Below are 16,258 nucleotides of genomic sequence, written 5' to 3'. Positions count from 1 at the left end.
GTCCCCTTTACCTTACTCTGGGTCTGCGATTTCCAAAGGCATTTTCTTTAGCAAAAATGAGCAAGTTCTTAGTGGCTCATGCCTTCCGAAGGAAACATTCTCCCTTGCCCTCCATTTAGCATCTTGAGGAGTCCAGACCACACACAGCTGATTCAGATGTTTAGGAAAGGCACATGGTATAGTCTCATTACAAATATGTACTGTCTCATGAAAGGATGTGGGACAACCACATGTATCTTCATCTTGTGTTTGGCTAGAAGCCCTAATATATTGGTTTTCCCTAGAGAGGCAGATGCTGACAACCACTTTTCATATAAGTGGTCCAATATTTAAGGACTGTACCACATCAGAGAGCATGTTTGAGTCAAGATTCAGTCTGTTCTACATGTAGAAGGAATGTGCATGTCACGAGTGGATGTAATAATTGTTACATATATCGCTGATGATCATTGCTTCATAGTGGGAAATAAGTGAAAAACGTATGCTTTCAATTTTACTTCCAGTTCTACTAGAAAGGTAAACGTGAAGAGAACATTAGTTCACTTGTGCGTGTGTGTTTTGCCTGGTTTAAATTGTGAAACACTTTGGAAATACTGCCCTGCATTTAAAAACATAGACGTTTGAACTGTTCTTGTAAAGGTTTGCTTTTCAGTTTTTGCTTAAATTTATTTTCCCTTTCATATTGCTGGCTATTAATAGACTCTTAAGACAGAAACTTGTTCGTTTTCTCTCTCCTTTTTGGCATTTGGATCTCAAGAAACCAAAACAGCAGAGAAAGGAGAGTTGCTTGCCCTAGTCAGGCCCGAGACTGATGCCTAAGGACTCTTGCTTGATTTAGAGCCTCTGTCTTCTAATTTAAAGGAGACATACATCATAAATCTTTCTTAAATTATGCCGCAGTAATACCACTTGGCTACAGCCTGTCTCTTGCTGTTGCCACACAAATAACAGAAAAAAATGCTTCTGGAGGCTGTCATATCCACTGTATTCCTTCTTGAATTCCTGGAACTGTTCCATTGATGACTAAATCAGTACACAGGCAAGGGCTGCCATTCTGCACCCCAACTTATTTTCTTAAGACCAGCAATTTCGGTGGGATGAAGCCCATGTAACTGGATTCTAAAGTGCTGCTTAAATTTTGTCCTTGACATCAGCGTTGAAGTTTAGAGTTGTTTTGGCCACTCTTAGTCAGTTGTTTTTAGAATTTGTTTATTGATACTTATGCAGAGATATACAAAAATACATACCCATTACAAAGTATTTTTTAAATAATGCACTGATATAAAACAGCTACTTAGTGTAAAAAAGAACGTAGGCAGAAAGAAGAAAGGACAAGAAAAGGGAAAACCTAAAGAAAGAGAAATTGAGAGACGAGAGAGAAGAAAGATTAGGGGAAGAAAGATAAAGAAGAATATAAGGACTTCCAGCTTTCTGCCCTGCAGCTGAATATAGTATTCAAATGGAGTCCAATTTTAATGTTCATTAAACTTGCTCTTCTATTTGATAGGGTATATCCCCTTCTCAGAAACATTTGGCAGGTCTGCTTCAAAATGCAGTAGTTTTTTTGGCTTCACATCTCAGTCTAGTGTGACTACGATAAAGCATGGAAGCATCTTGATTGTGGGGCGGTGAAGAAAAAGAGAGTTGGCAAGATTGATTTTTATTTTCATTGTTTTTCATTAAATATACCACCCAATTATATATTGGCTCCTTGGGGAGGGAGCAGCCAGAATAGACTTCTGAATTCAAAACCGTTGAATGAGGAGCGCTTGGAAGTGCAGAATGGCTTTGAAGACCCTTTCCCGACTTTATGACCACAGCTAGCCACAAGCCTACTCCTGAGCTCAGACCTTCAGAAGGAGCTCCAGGAGAAGAAAATGGAAATCATTAGACAAGCCCTGCTGGATTGAACCAAAGACCCATTTAGTCCGGCACCCTGTTCCCTCAGTGGCCAACCAGATACTTCTCTGAGAAGCCCACAAGAAGGACCAAAGTGCAGCACCACTTCCCCCATTCATGATCTCAGCAGCTGTTAGGGGTATGCTGCCTCCAGTTCTGTAGAAGTGAAGCTATAGGGAACCAGGCAGAGAGCCTTCTCAGTAGTGGCACCTACCCTGTAGGACGCCTTTCCATCAGATGCCAAGGAGATGAATAAATAGCTATACAACCTTTGGAAGACATCTGAAGGGAAGTTTTTCATGTTTGATGTTTTATTATGTTTTTATATGTGTGTCGGAAACCGCCCAGAGAAGCTGGGATAACCTAGCCAGATGGGCAGGGTATTAATAATAAAATTATTTAATATTTTTTATTAGATTGTACACAGGATAGTGTATGGAGTCCTTTGAATGGGTTCACAGGTTATTTAGTGGTCAAAGCATTGCATAGAACTGGTTGAGCCATTGTGTTAAATGCCCAGAACCTTTGTAGCATCTCTCATATTTGGTCAGGGTTAAGCATTTAAATTTACGCTACGTGTATCTATTGGTTTGTTGTGTTTTAATGTAACATGGTCTGAGCCTAAGCAATGTGTTGATTTAGGAATATTAATAAATATTGCCCCTTCCCGGTGTGGTGTAATGCTTCACTGCATTGTCGTTTCTGTGCTGACTTTTTTTTTTCATTATTTGTACATTAAAAAAAATAAATCCATATTTGAATCAAGACCAAGACCTATCAATCAAGAAGCCACACCCAGGAAGCAAACAAACGTTCTGAAAGCATTCTTTGACAATCATCTCTTCAAAAACATTAAGTGTTAATGTGGGAGGAATCCCTACTTGTTTGCTAAATCCCTATCCGTTTGCCCTGAGCTCCTTTTAAAATCCCCTTCATCTAGCCATTGTGGCTCTTCCCTCATCATAAGAGCAGTGGCTGTTTTCCCAGCAAGAGGAATTTTTAGAACATTGGCAGTCTATCTGACTTGGCTGTGCAGAAGGCTTCACTTGCCAAACAGAAAGATGGTGAAGGAGACTCGTGTGTGTGTGTGTGTGTACACGTACGCCCATTGTGCATGATTTTGGCAAGTACAAAGCTGCTGCTTAGTGGGCAGATATATTTGGTTCTGCTTTGAGGGGCAGAGATATTTTGGTTTGATTTCAAGTCTCCTTTGTATTCACAGCTGTCCCATTGCTCACATAATGGGTGCAAGAGAAAGAGGTCTTCAACCTGGCCGTGCATCTTCTTGTACAATCCAAGTGTCTTCCCTTACCCTGCTAAACCCAGTAGAGCAGCATTTAGTCATAGACAGGGGCAACCCTTTCCTTGTGCTTTCAACCATCCTATTTTTTTCTATCTTTAAACTACGTTGCTTCCATCTGTTTATCGTGCATTTGCTGTGTGCATAGAGCAAAGAGCAACTGCTGACCTTGCATCTCTGTGTGTGTGCTTTCTACCCCCTAGGACTACGTGCTTGCTGTGGAGACATATCACACAGTCATCAAATATTACCCGGAGCAAGAGCCTCAGCTGTTGAGTGGAATTGGGAGGATTTTCCTGCAGGTATATACTTGATTCTGAATAAAGCCCAAGTGACAGCCCTTCTTGACCACAATAGAACAAATATTTGTGTGCGGTAAAAGTCCCCTGCTTGTATATAGTTTGATGTGTTGGTTATTAACCAAATGGTACAATGGGAAACGCAACAGTTCAGAAGGTTGAGTTAACACCCAAAGGTCTGAACAGAGATGGCTAATTAAATGGCAACTGAGAATACAAAACTTGATAAGGCATGTAAGGAAGTTTGGGAAGAGCGTTCTCGTTTTTATCCACCTGACACTTTCTCCTTTTCTCCCTTGCCTTTCTTGAGCATTTCAATTATTATTCCATCCAGAGCATAATAATGCTGTTTGTAGGTTACCAGGCACCACCAGCACTGCCAAACTCTGCTGAAAGGAGCATGTAATAGTCTAAACAACAAAGCTTGTGTCTCATTAAAATGATACTTGATATTTGGTAAGCTGTGCTTTGAAGAGACGTTTCTCACTTGACACATTTTTCCCCCTCTGCTATAAATTAAATGTACATCTACTCAGTTTGCAATGGGGTGACACACATAATCCACATTTCTCCCTCTGTACATGGAAACGGGTGAATCTTCCGATTCTGCAACTTGCAGTTTCGTATTCAGGCTAGTGGCCCTCAAGACGAACGTGGGTGGGAGTGGGAGCGTGTGCAAAAGAGAGAACACACAATTTCACAGGGGGCAGATTCCCAGCATGAGCCACCTGAATTTTCTGCCATTGTCCTGCTGTAGCCCTTTAAAAAACATGAGTGCTTGTCTTCTGCACCAATCGGCACTTATTGTTCTTTAGCTCTTTACTCTCCATGCCCCTCCTGTCTTCCAAGAGGAGAGATTTGCCACACCACAATGGCGGGAGGGAATACCTAGATGCCCCATTCCATTGCCCATGGTTGGTTAGCTTGCTCTTCTGCACTTTTGTCAAGCCACAGCCCATCAGTCATTGACAGAGCGGCTCTGAATCGAAGCACGTGCTTAAGAGTTCTGGGCATCCTACTTTGAAGTTTGAGCTCTTTATAAAACTCATACATGACAAGGCAGTCTATTCCTCTTCTTCGGATATTGTTTCCCTCCTTTTCTGTTGTTTCAGGGTTTCTTTTTATCACTTAAATGGCAAGATTTAAATATTCATCAAGAATATTTATAAAGAACCTCCCCAATACAGTCGTAGCTTGGTTGTCCGTTCAGCTTCCGAAAATGTTTTTACAACCAAGGCACAGCTTCTGATTGGCTGCGGGAGCTTTCTGCACGCAATCGGAAGCTGCATGGGACATTCAGCTTCCAAAGAATGTTTGCAAACTGGAACACTCAATTCTGAGTTTGCAGCTGGGAGCCAAAACGTTGGACTAGTAAGGCGTTTGGCTTCTAAGGTACAACTGTAACAGTGTTCATGGGGCAGCTAAAGCAGACCAAAAAGCCAGAGAAAATAAGGCCTTTTGGCACCAAAATGACAGCCTAGTAAGAAGCCAGGTTTGCCTCTCTCTGGGGAGAGCATTCCACAGCCAGACACCATCACTGGGAAGGCCTACTTTCCAATAGCCAGTCACCATACCACGCTATGACCCAATCCATACCTCGCAATAAATCCTTCACTCCTCCATGAATGGGAGCAACAAACCATGATCCCTAATGTTATTGGCCTTACATCCCAACCGGGGATCATGGTTTGTTTCACACCAAACAAACTTTGCTTTCACATCATGGCTTTGTTTGAAGTGAAACAAACCACAAACTCTGCTTCAGACCAAACTCCTTAGGCCGAAGATTGTGATTTGCTGCTCCCATTTTCGAAAGGGGACGCGGGTGGCGCTGTGGGTTAAACCACAGAGCCTAGGACTTGCCGTTCAGAAGGTCGGTGGTTCGAATCCCTGCGACGGGATGCGCTCCCGTTGCTCGGTCATAGAATCATAGAATCATAGAGTTGGAAGAGACCACAAGGGCCATCGAGTCCAACCCCCTGCCAAGCAGGAAACACCATCAGAGCACTCCTGACATATGGTTGTCAAGCCTCTGCTTAAAGACCTCCAAAGAAGGAGACTCCACCACACTCCTTGGCAGCAAATTCCACTGTCGAACAGCTCTTACTGTCAGGAAGTTCTTCCTAATGTTTAGGTGGAATCTTCTTTCTTGTAGTTTGGATCCATTGCTCTGTGTCCGCTTCTCTGGAGCAGCAGAAAACAACCTTTCTCCCTCCTCTATGTGACATCCTTTTATATATTTGAACATGGCTATCATATCACCCCTTAACCTCCTCTTCTCCAGGCTAAACATGCCCAGCTCCCTTAGCCGTTCCTCATAAGGCATCGTTTCCAGGCCTTTGACCATTTTGGTTGCCCTCCTCTGGACACGTTCCAGTTTGTCAGTGTCCTTCTTGAACTGTGGTGCCCAGAACTGGACACAGTACTCCAGGTGAGGTCCCTGCTCCTGCCAACCTAGCAGTTTGAAAGCATGTCAAAGTGCAAGTAGATAAATAGGTACCACTCTGGCGGGAAGGTAAACGGCGTTTCCGTGTGCTGCTCTGGTTTGCCAGAAGCGGCTTAGTCATGCTGGCCCGGAAGCTGTACGCCGGCTCCCTCAGCCAATAAAGCGAGATGAGCGCCACAACCCCAGAGTCGTCCGCGACTGGACCTAATGGTCGGGGTCCCTTTACCTTTACCTTTAAGTTTTTGAATGAAGTATAAGAACTTAACTATCTATCTCTCTATCCATCATTAAATGGTTGGTATTTGAAGGCTGTCTGCAGCTGCAGAAGCATTGAAATAATTGGAAGTATATCAAATAAGGTTATTAAAACACAAAGTAGGGATGTGTTAGGAAAAAATAGTTTGTGCCTGTTTATGTTACATTTATTGATGACTTGTAAGTCCTTTCCATAGCAGCTGGCTGTTCTGGGTCTCAGTGGAGCGCACAAGAGAGCAGAGTTCACTTCCTGGCTACGCTCTCTTGCTCTGAGGTTCATCAGAGGCTGGGCTTGCTGCAAAGACAACATGCCCAACCTTGGGGAGAATGCAAGGAGAGTGGCGCGTGTCTCAGAGGAGCAATCTGTCTGTCCAATTCAAAGAGCAATGTTAACAGGCTCTGAAGGGAATCTTGTCTTCCTCGGCGTTTGCTGTTACAGGGGGCCTTGAGGGAAGAGAGATTATTGGATATTCTTGAATTAGTGGTTTTTACTGTCAAAACGGGGCCTTTTTCCTTCAAGTGCCGCAAAAAAAATGAAGACAAAGCACGAGAAACCTATTGGCCTGCCTTACATAACCTTGGAACAGCGGCAGCTGAAAGCGCGGCTGTTCCTCGACATGGTTTGGGGGGGCGGCACCAGAGACGTTGCCTTTTCTCCCTTGTCAGTGTTTCACTGTCTTATGCATTGTTAAATTCCAGAACGATACTTGCCTTGTCATGTCTGATGAAATTTGGTGTGTGTGTGTGTGTGTGTGTGTGTGAGAGAGAGAGAGAGAGAGAGAGAGAATGTAAATCCCAGCATTTCCCTGAGGTGGTGGGCAAGGATGGGAGAGAACCACCATTTAAATAAAATGTAATGCAGCAGTGAAATCCCACCTGGGGAATATTTAAGTACATAGCATTCGACATCAAAAAGTGCTGAAGCCAGTGCCCCAGACCTGAGTCCTCTTACAATTAAGTTGCAGAGAAAACAAGTTCCATCAGCATTTGCAAAAACCTGTAGATGCTGATATTGGGACAGAGGCCCTGCTGCAAAATGACTTCTTCATACACTCCCAGAACTGCAAAATACTTGGAACCTGGGGTTGGACGTAGTAGTAGTAGTAGTAGTAGTAGTAGTAACAACAACAACAACAACAACAACAACAACAACAACTATTATCATTATTTATTATTTATACCCCGCCTCTCTGGATGGGCTTTCCCAGCCACTCTGGGCTGCTTCCAACAAAATATTAAAATACCATAATACATCAAACATTAAAAGCTTCCCTAAACAGGGCTGCCTTCAGATGTCGTCTAAAAGTCTGGTAGTTGTTCTCTTTCACATCTGGTGGGAGGGCGTTCCACGGGGTGGGTGCCACTACTGAGAAGGCCCTCTGCCTGGTTCCCTGTAACTTGACTTCTCGCAGTGAGGGAACCGCCAGAAGGCCCTCGGCGCTGGACCTCAGTGTCCGGGCAGAATGATGGGGGTGGAGACGCTCCTTCAGATATACTGGACCGAGGCCATTTAGGGCTTTAAAGGTCAGCACCAACACTTAGAATTGTGCTCGGAAACGTACAGGGAGCTATAGGAGATGGACGGTGAACTCTCTGCTTCTAGGGTAGCAGAGGTAGCTTACTATTCATCAAGCTGAATGCAGCCCAGTAGTTTTGTGTGACAGGCTCCCTGAGGCTTTAAAAAAACCTCCTGGTTTTTCTGCCTGTTTGGACTGTGCAGAAAGCCTGGCAGGCTAACACTGTATGACCAAGGGGCTGCTGGGAGGGTTACAAGATGTACAGCCCTGTCTTGGCCTGATCACTCATTCCTTCCAGCAGCAATCCTGCAACTCACAACTCTCAACCCTGTCTTGCGTTGAAGTTAAAGTGGGAATTGTACAGTGCATTTCATCCCCCCCCCCCAAAGCTCTGTGGCAACACCTCTCTCTCTATCTCATTTCCTTTCTTCACTGCACACAAAAACTTGTACTGGAAAGTGGTCTCATTTTTCTTTTCCTCATCAATTGAAGGCGACGTTGAGCTTTCCAGTTGCAAAAAAACCAACTTCTTCCCCTTTCTGAGAAACTGGTCAACCTAAGAAAAGGAACATGCTATAAATGGCAAGTGCTGTGTAAACTATGGTTTGCATGAAAGCCACTGCCTAAATCAGGCTGCAGGAAACTTGGGGTATACACAGCCGTGCGTAATTTGAATCAGATGTGTGCAACCTTGCTCAAGGTTAGTGAGCTGAGGAGCAATTCTCCCTCTTTCCAGCAAAAGATGGACGTGCAGATCATTGATTGGCTATCCCTTCTGAAATTACGTTCCTGTCCACTATTCAGAGCAGTGTTTCAAATGAGGGGCTGGGGGGTGGATTAGGTTATAATCCAGTGTTAGTCATATTCAGAAGAGACCTGCTGAAGTCAATGGAATTAAGTAACAGGAAGTTCAGGGCTGCTTTGTGTATGGCTTTGTTAGATATCACCCACTTGTTTTTATTTATTTTGTTTTTAAGAAAGAAACCAGTACATCCTTAAATGAGTAATGATATTAAGCATCTGGAAGCAGGAAAGCTGAAAGCCTGCCTGATTGATGCTAGATTCAGAGCGAAGTATTTGTGTCATTACAAAAGAGTAAGAGCTTGCACTACAACCAAAGAAAAACATGCTGCTCCTGTAAGTCAGGATTTCAGCACATATCCTAACTTTCCTTACTCATTGTGGTTGTGGAAGGCATATATCAATTTAATCCTTTTTTTAAAAAAGAAATATTTCTGAGTTCTGATTCTGCAATAATATCTTGAATCAATTTCTGGGTGAAATGTTTTAATGGAATGGCATCCTTATGATTTTGAGGCAAAATGACTAATCTTAGCCACATGTATTTTTGACTCCTTCTTGTTGTTCTTATTCCTTGTACGTTCCATCTTCCCCCGCCCGGTGCAGAAAGGTATTTTTGTATGAAAACCTACCTTTTTGATGCCTCCCTTGTGTGCATTGTTAATTGCAGCAAATGTTTCTTATAATATTTTTTTGTGTGTGCCACCCAGATTGGAGACATAAAAATGGCTGAAAAGTATTTTCAAGACGTCGAGAAAGTGACTCAGAAATTGGATGGGCTGAAGAACCAAATTATGGTTTTAATGAACAGGTGGGAAATGTAAAAAAGCTAAATTAATCTTAAACATGATTTTGCAAAGAATGCACTGTGAACATTAAGGGGCCCAAGAGAATGCCCCTTTCTCTTCATTTCTCTTTTATGTAACTACAACTGTCAGAAGAAAGACTGATTGGCATCTACCAGCCCTTGAGATCTGTATAACATGGTGTAGTCATGTTATCTTAGATTGACGGAGTTCTATTTCCTTTGTTACAAGAGCTGACTTGAAAAGTATTTCTTGTCCACTCCAAACCATTCTCTTCAAATCACTCTCCAGCATAGCTTAATGCTGCAATCCTATATGTGCTTATAAGGAAGTCCCATTCATAGAATCATAGAGTTGGAAGGAACCACAAGGATCATCTAGTCCAACCCCGTGCAATGAAGAAATCTTTTGCCCAACGTGGGGCTCGAACCCACAGCCCTGAGATTAAGAGTCTCACACTCTACTAACTGAGCTATCCCTCACTCGGTGTAACTACTAGGGGTATAAGAAGGTGCTGCTTTCTGTTTAACCCTGTATTTGATTTATGCAACAGTGTTTCTGTTCTGCTGCAATTCGCCTTCCTCTAGAAACTACATTAGTTGTCTCGCTGTTTGCAAATTACATTATTGATGTGATTAATTACATAAAGAAATTTGTCTTTGCAGAATTCCAACCCATTCGTTTCAATGCAAAGACACAGAGTGCAAATGGGTGTGGGGAATATCAGTTATCAGGCTGAAAGCAACAACCAAACTGAAAACCTATTGTATTTGCTGGATTGATTTCTGTTCCAAACATGGGATAATCTTTGGCAGTTTCCACTTCCCTTTCTGTTTTCATCGGAATTCTCTGACATCCCTACTTACTGCTGATTAAATATGCTTAGAATTGGGCTGGAAAAAGTTCTTCAGTTCACACATCCATTATTTAGGTGTACACTTAAAATGTTTTAACTATATTTCAAATTAAGAAGAGTTAGTGCAGGAAACCTGTTAGCCAGCACATATACATACAGTATTTTAGACAAGGACCTAGGATTGTTGCAGCACTCTACATGACATGTGAAATGCTCATCAATTCCTTTCATCGTTAGAATTTACCTTTGCTTTGCTATACGTTTGCTAAGCATTTAATCTGAAACCTAAATTGTAGCATCAAGGCCGTATGATGAAGATCAGCGGCCAAGAGCACTCAGAAATTTGAGGAAAAGAGGATGACCCATCACCTTTTATAATGTCTCCGTTACGTTGAGTTTTCTTAAGTAACTGTCATCTTCTAAAGGCGCACACTCTCTCTTTTTCTCTTGTATTCCAGAGCATTCCTCCATCTTGGTCAGAATAACTTTGCAGAAGCTCACAAATTCTTCACAGAGATTTTGAAGGTTGACCCATCCAATGCTGTGGTAGGATATGTCTTACAGTTAAATCATAGTCTTCTAAAACGGCATCCTTTGAGAGCAGGGATGGGGAATTAATGGTCCTCCAGATGTTGCTAGATTGTAACTCCCACCATCCTTCAGGAGCCATGCTGATGGGAGTTTTGAGTCCAACAACCTCTAGAGCACCACCAGTTCCTCATTCCTACTCTAGAGTCCGCTGCCCCAAACTGTAATTAACGTTGCACAAATGGACATGGCATAGGCAAGTCATTGCTCCCGGGAATCAGTAAATTTTACAAAAACAGCACCTTTCAGTAACGTATCTCGGCGCTTTAGGATGGTCGGGTTTTTTTATGCAAACCTCATTGAAGCAAATGAATGACGCAGAGCAGTATTGCTTGGGTCAGTGTTTCCCAAAGTTGGGTTGTTGGACTACAACTCCCATGATCCCTAGCTAGCAGGACCAGGGGTCAGGGATGATGGCAATTGTTGTCCAAAAATAGCTGGAGGCCCAAGTTTGGGAAACACTGGCTTAAGTGATACTGGTTCCTGGCCTCCATTTCGAGTTTCTTTGCAAGACTTTTGGCAAACAGACAATATTCTAAGGACTGACCCTCTAGCGTGCTCGGAAGGAAAGAGCAAATTACGGTGTGTTTAGAATTAATATATTGAAGTGCATTGGGTTTTTTTTCTCCATGGATGAATCTAATGTACCTTTTCTCTAGGCTAACAACAACGCCGCAGTTTGTCTGCTTTATCTGGGCAAACTGAAGGATTCCCTCCGGCAGCTGGAAGGAATGGTTCAGCAGGACCCTAGGAACTACCTGCACGAGAGCGTCCTTTTCAATTTGACAACCATGTACGAACTCGAGTCGTCTCGCAGCATGCAGAAGAAGCAGGCTCTGCTTGAAGCTGTGGCTCTCAAGGAGGGCGACAGCTTCAACACTCAGTGTCTCAAGTTAGGATAAGCCTACCCTTTTTTCTGTTTTGGAAAGGATCGTTTCAGAAGTTGTACATACTCCTGCTAATCTGTAAATGTTCTTCGAGCTAGAGCAATAAAAAGCTTTTTAATTATGAGCATATGGTAAAATTACTACGTTGTACGAGTTTATACGCTGGTCTGTTTTCAACAAATCCTGGCTATCACCCTAGGGAATTTGTGTTGATCTACAGCCAACTTCATCCCTGAAGCTATTGCCAAGCTTATAGTATGTACAAACAATCACAGTTATTCAGATGGGTTTTCTCCCTGCAAATAGCAGCGCACTTGAGCTAAGTTGTCTTGATGGCTTTTGTTCTGAACACATTTGGGGCTTAGTGATAAAATGACACCAGCTAAACTCATTGCATGTGTATAATTGGAGGGCGGTGGGCGGTGGAAGCAAGAACGCTGCAGTAAAATGCGAAGTTATGAAGACAGGCTGCCTTTCAGCTTTTCCCGAATGCATCGCGCCCACTGCTAATGCCCTATTATATCTCAAAGCAGATCTGTGCAATTAGGTGGCTTGGTCCCATTCCCCCGCTGCTCTGTCTGTGCCTGTCCAACGTGTAAACTTGGGCAAAAGGAAATAAAGGTGCCCAGATACTAGCATTTGGATTCCTAGATTGCCCATTCCCCAAAATCGTCTCTACTGTTAGGGTGTTCTGCTCACAGTAAGCACATACACGTGAGAAACTGGGCTGCCCTCAGTAGTGGATCCCCTGGCATCCACATGGAGAACATAAATAACTGCAGGAAGGCAGGAGACTCCCATGTGATCTAGGACCTTGGCTGCTCAGGGTTCCAGATTGTGTGGAAGTCTCTACAAGTGTTAAGCATTAGCACTCTGCGTGTGGGTTCAAGTGGGAGGGGTTACTCAGCACAGCTCTGCTTGAGTGTTATTCCCTATAAGGATGTCTACAAAGAGGGCTTCCCTTTTGCTTGTTTGTATGCCCCAAATGCATTCTATACCTGAAAGAGCGTCTTCCACCCCCATCGTTCAGCCCTGACACTGAGATCCAGCGCCTAGGGCCTTCTGATGGTTCCCTCATTGCGAGAAGTGAGGTTACAAGGAACCAGACAGAGGGCCTTCTCGGTAGTGGCGCCTGCCCTGTGGAACGCCCTCCCTTCAGATGTGAAGGAAATGGAAATAAGTAACTATCTTCCCTTTAAAAGACATCTAAAGGCAGCCCTGTTTAGGGAAGTTTTTAATATTTAATGCTGTATTTTTAACACTCGATTTGGGAGCCGCCCGGAGTGGCGGGGTATAAATAAATTATTATTATTATTATTATTATAAGGATGTCTACAAAGAGGGCTTCCCTTTTGCTTGTTTGTATGCCCCAAATGCATTCTATACCTGAAAGAGCGTCTCCACCCCCATCGTTCTACAAGAAACTACAAGAAAGAAGATTCCACCTAAACATAAGGAAGAACTTCCTGACAGTAAGAGCTGTTCGACAGTGGAATTTGCTGCCAAGGAGTGTGGTGGAGTCTCCTTCTTTGGAGGTCTTTAAGCAGAGGCTTGACAACCATATGTCAGGAGTGCTCTGATGGTGTTTCCTGCTTGGCAGGGGGTTGGACTCGATGGCCCTTGTGGTCTCTTCCAACTCTATGATTCTATGATTATTATTATTATTATTATTATTATTATTATTATTATTATTATTATTAGAATTCATCAGAATAGAGGGGCCTTGCTGTGCTCTCAACATGGTCAAGGTGATGCCAATCCAAGGGGAGGTGTCCAATTGTTTATTCTTTTGTTTGCAAGTGCCCTCTCTGCCTGGACAGACTTTCAGCGATTTCCTTTAAAGGTAAAGTTTTATCACCAAGTAGATTTGTGCATAGGCTTCTTTTATACAAAAACTTAGGTCAGGAGACTATTTCCCTTCCCCAACGCCTTGCCACCATTGACAGTCCCAAATACTACCTCAGCAGCCATGTTAACGAACGTTAATCCGTTACAATAGCTTTACATGGATTAGCATATTGTAATTGTTTATGTGCAATCATTTTTTCCGTTGACTTTCATTGGCACAGCCATGTGGCTGAAACCCATTCCCACCCGCCTTGGTGTTTGTGTGTTTTCACAATTGTGTGTACCAGCAGTTCATAGGCCTTCAATGTTTAAACTTCCCTCTAACTTCTGTTGGTGTCCCAATGTTGCCATGTCCCTCTCAAGCCAGCTAAGGTCTACATCCAGGGAATCCTATAAATCAGCGGTTCTCAACCTGTGGGTCCCCAGATGTTGTTGGACTACAACTCCCATCATCCCTGAGCTCTGGCCTTGCTAGCTAGGGATGATGGGAGTTGTAGTTCAACAACATCTGGGGACCCACAGGTTGAGAAAGGCTGCTATAAATAGTTCAAAACAATGGGCTGGATCCTAAGTGGTGATGAGTTACTCCACTGCAGGCCCTCGCTCCATTCCCATGGGTGAATGGGGGGTGGTTTCCATTGATTTCCCTCCTCCCCTTGCAGACCCACTACCTCCCACTGTTCCACATGGCCCCACAGCCTTCTGGGGAGGGGTGCAGCTGGTTCCAGAAGCTAAGGATGTTCACGCAGGTGCTGCTTTGAGTATACACAATTTTGAGTATATGCAGCACTCCGGAACAGGACCCCAGTGCAAGATATTCTTATGCTGTAAGTGGCATTTCATTAGAGCCTCTATTTCTATACAGTCGTACCTTGGAAGTCGAACGGACTCCATTCCCAAAGTCCATTTGACTTCCAAAACGTTCGTAAACCAAAGCGCGGCTTCTGATTGGCTGCAGGAAGCTCACTTCCTGGTTTTGATTGTTCGGGAGCCAAAGCATTTGAGATCCAAGGTACGACTGCACAAGGACCCACCTAGGTGTGCTTAACTCAGCAAGCCAACAAACATGGGATAATCATGTCCGCATGTCACATAACTTTACCCCATTAATGTAGCACATTAGGTCTGCTTCATGTCATGCCAGCAGCACTGCAGTGCCTTTCACACTGCCAGTCTGGCCTTTGCTGTGGTTTTTTAGGTCCTGCAAGCTTCCACCATAACCATTGTTCTTTCTGGCCTCTTAACATTTGCATGATTGTGGAATTTGCATGTATAAAGAAGTAAACAGGTGTGGGGTTTCCTACAGCCCAGCCTTCCTTTTGATTTCAAGCTAGTGCCTCTTTGTAAAATCTCCGCCACTCCAGTCCTGCTGCATCTTGCGAACTTTCCTCCTCTGTAGAAGGAAAGCAGAGCTGAGACCTCAGTAAATGTGACATGCGGCCAACTTCCAGCAGTGGCAGATAGCAGAACTTCACATGGCCAGAACTGCTGCTCTTTAAAGTGCCAGCCTATTACTGCCTTGACAGAGAGGTGCTCAGACTTTTGCAGTAAGGATCAAGGAAGAGTGAGTTCTTCCTTGGCTCAATCTGAAATCTGTTTTTCTTCTTCTGAGCTTTCCTGAAGGATTCTGGAGCGAGCGGGGCGGCTTGATGAGAGAGAATATGTTTCCTGTTTTCCAAGAGATTACACGGGATAAAGGATCTCTCTTTCTAAGCAAAGGAGAAAAGCCTGGTCTGTTTCCCTTAAGGAGATGATAAATCATAGAACATGCTCATTTTCTGCCAGGGCGCACGGAAGTGAAACAGCAACAAGAATAATAAATAATAAGCGTCAGAGACTTCTTGGGAAAAGTAGGCTTTGATGAGAGAGTTAAAGGAAGGCAACCGCATGGGTGAGAGGCAAAGAACCTGTGGCGCCTAAATGATATCATCCCCAGCCAGCATACCTAATGGTCAGGGAGGACAGGAGCTGGAATCCAACCTCATCTGGAGGGCAAAAGGCTTCCCATCCATTGATGGAGTATTCTGGAATGGGGTTTCAGGCAGGGTGCAAGGCGGTTCAGGGCTTTGAAGGCAACCAGACAAAGAATTCATGCTTGGTCCGGTCACCTGTGAACATTGAGAGACAGGAATGGTTTGGGGAGGGGGAGCAGAAAGCCCCTCATCCATGATTAAAAGTTGCAAGGCTCTCCCACCCCAAACGTCTCGTTATATTCAAAAGAGACCCTGAAGCATGTTGAAAGTTGCTTCATTTATACAATGAGCCAAACTCTACTCTAAGGTGGGAGCATTGGGGGGGGGGGGGCAGCTGTAGCCCAGGAGTGGAGCCATAGCTGTCAATTTACAGATTTGAAAATAAGGGACCAGCAGCCACGAAAATAAAGGATTTTCTAGGCACAGGTATGTTCAACTTCTGAACCCCTCCGAGCCAAAGGCAGAAAGCCCACCCAGCAGCCAAACGAAGCCTCAAGCGGTGGTTTCCACAGCACAGCAACCCGGCAAAGGGGATGCAGCAAGGAAAACCACCATCACCTCTCCGCTGGGAAGCACTGAGCAAAGGCGAGTCCCCAGGCAACGCGGCCGATTTGATCGGCACAAGGCATGCAAGCTCCACCCCCTGTCGTTCTTAGACTCCTTATTGGGTGAGCAACGCAGCCAAGCAACACAGTTGGAGCCTCCCTCCTCCCTGGCCGGCAGGGAGGGAGGGAGAGGAGCTGCTTCCTTTGAAACCCAGGAAATTTAAGGGACATCATCAAT

At 44.0% G+C, this 16,258-nt stretch overlaps 1 protein-coding gene across 8 annotated transcripts in view; it reads left to right on the top strand.

Annotated features, from left to right (window-relative positions):
* The window catches only part of TRAPPC12 (trafficking protein particle complex subunit 12), a 52,638-nt gene extending 40,860 nt beyond the window's left edge, over positions 1 to 11,778 (top strand). For 5 of the 8 annotated variants that reach the window (XM_083431606.1, XM_083431610.1, XM_083431609.1 and 2 more), the window contains 4 exons: positions 3,403 to 3,501; positions 9,228 to 9,328; positions 10,638 to 10,725; positions 11,427 to 11,778. In XM_083431606.1, coding sequence (XP_083287732.1) covers positions 3,403 to 3,501; positions 9,228 to 9,328; positions 10,638 to 10,725; positions 11,427 to 11,669 — 531 coding nt within the window. In that variant the 3' untranslated portion in view covers positions 11,670 to 11,778. The remainder of the gene's footprint in view (positions 1 to 3,402; positions 3,502 to 9,227; positions 9,329 to 10,637; positions 10,726 to 11,426) is intronic. The other 3 variants (XM_083431607.1, XM_083431613.1, XM_083431612.1) reach the window with 1 other exon arrangement.
* Positions 11,779 to 16,258: the final 4,480 nt, after the last annotated feature.

This window comes from Podarcis tiliguerta, assembly GCF_965153285.1.
Source record: "Podarcis tiliguerta genome assembly, chromosome: 3".
Classification (NCBI taxonomy): Eukaryota; Metazoa; Chordata; class Lepidosauria; order Squamata; family Lacertidae; genus Podarcis; species Podarcis tiliguerta.
Note: the sequence above shows the minus strand (reverse complement) of the source record. Positions and strands in the feature narration are given on the sequence as shown.